Source organism: Etheostoma cragini, chromosome 14 (assembly GCF_013103735.1).
Source record: "Etheostoma cragini isolate CJK2018 chromosome 14, CSU_Ecrag_1.0, whole genome shotgun sequence".
NCBI lineage: Eukaryota > Metazoa > Chordata > Actinopteri > Perciformes > Percidae > Etheostoma > Etheostoma cragini.
In genome coordinates this window covers 22890516-22891800 of record NC_048420.1, presented here as the reverse complement: position 1 = coordinate 22891800, position 1285 = coordinate 22890516, and the positions used below count along the sequence as shown (strand labels likewise).

Genomic DNA, 1285 nt, shown 5'->3' with positions numbered 1-1285 from the left:
CCCCCCCCCCCCCCCCGGAGCAGATCTGAAGGAGGAGAAGGATCCTCAGAAGCCGGAGGAAGCGACCAAGCTGCAGAACGGCGACAGCAGCAAGGAGAGCGCAGCCTCGGCCGCCGCTGGAGCCGCCAGCGAGGAGAAGAAGAAGGCCAAGACCAGGTTCATGTTCAACATCGCTGACGGAGGATTCACAGGTACGTACACACACACACACACACACACGCACACGCACACACACACACATACACACACGGAAACACACAGAAACACACACTGATTAACCAATAGCTGAACCCTTGTGTTGTCTTTACTGACCCGTGACTTATTTGGGGTTTTAAAAACAATTCTGACATAACATTTTATCTTATAATCTATTAACAAATATAATCTATTAACAAAATTTAACAATTGAGATAACATGAATGTTTAGGGAATGCAATCAGTCTCTACTAGAACACAATTAAACATGGAAGTGGGGTTTGTTTGTCATAAGGTTATAATTCATGTTAAAAATCCACTATGGAAGCAACATAAGTGTCACATCCAGAGTAATGTTCTGAATTGAGTCAGGAATACATGTTTATCACCGAAAAATTACGTCAAGGACGTTGATTTTCAGGCATAAAAAATCTAACTTGTTCCATTTTTCTTCATGTAAAAGTTTTGAAATGTGTCAATTTGACCCGAATACCATACGAGGGTTAAAAGTTGTTTTTAATTTTCCTAATTGGCGTCTTCCTTCTCTCAGAGCTTCACTCTTTGTGGCAGAACGAGGAGCGCGCCGCCACCGTCACCAAGAAAACCAACGAGATCTGGCACCGTCGTCATGACTACTGGCTGCTGGCTGGCATCATACAGTATCCTCTTCCCGCCCGTGATTGGCTCTCACATCTCGTAGAGCTCAAACCATTTCTAATGTTCCTCTACAATCTTAGAAATAAAACTTATTATTATCAAATCAATGTTTTGAAGGAATTCCAGGATAAATTTATTGGTTATGTCCCTGATATGTGACGCAGATAATGTAGTAACACAGACACACAGCTTATGAATTAAACATAGCCTCTTTAATATCATTAAAAAAACACATATCCAACTGCCCCCACCCCCCTCTCTATCGTTTTTGTTGCTGTAAACATGTATAAGGTCCAACAACTAACTATTCAAATAATAAAAATATAAATATTGCTTATAATTATCAAACCGCGACTATGTATAAAGATTGACAATTAGACGGTTACATCATAACTGGTACAGGCCTGGAGGGTTGGGGGGGGGGGGGGGGGGG

General features: G+C 41.9%; 1 protein-coding gene across 4 annotated transcripts in view; it reads left to right on the top strand.

Moving 5' to 3' along the window:
• chd4a (chromodomain helicase DNA binding protein 4a) overlaps positions 1-1285 on the top strand; it is a 38055-nt gene that overhangs the window by 32606 nt on the left and 4164 nt on the right. For 2 of the 4 annotated variants that reach the window (XM_034892016.1, XM_034892014.1), the window contains exons 36-37: positions 24-191; positions 746-854. In XM_034892016.1, coding sequence (XP_034747907.1) covers positions 24-191; positions 746-854 — 277 coding nt within the window. Of the gene's footprint in view, positions 1-20; positions 192-745; positions 855-1285 lie in introns of all 4 variants that reach the window. The other 2 variants (XM_034892015.1, XM_034892013.1) reach the window with 1 other exon arrangement.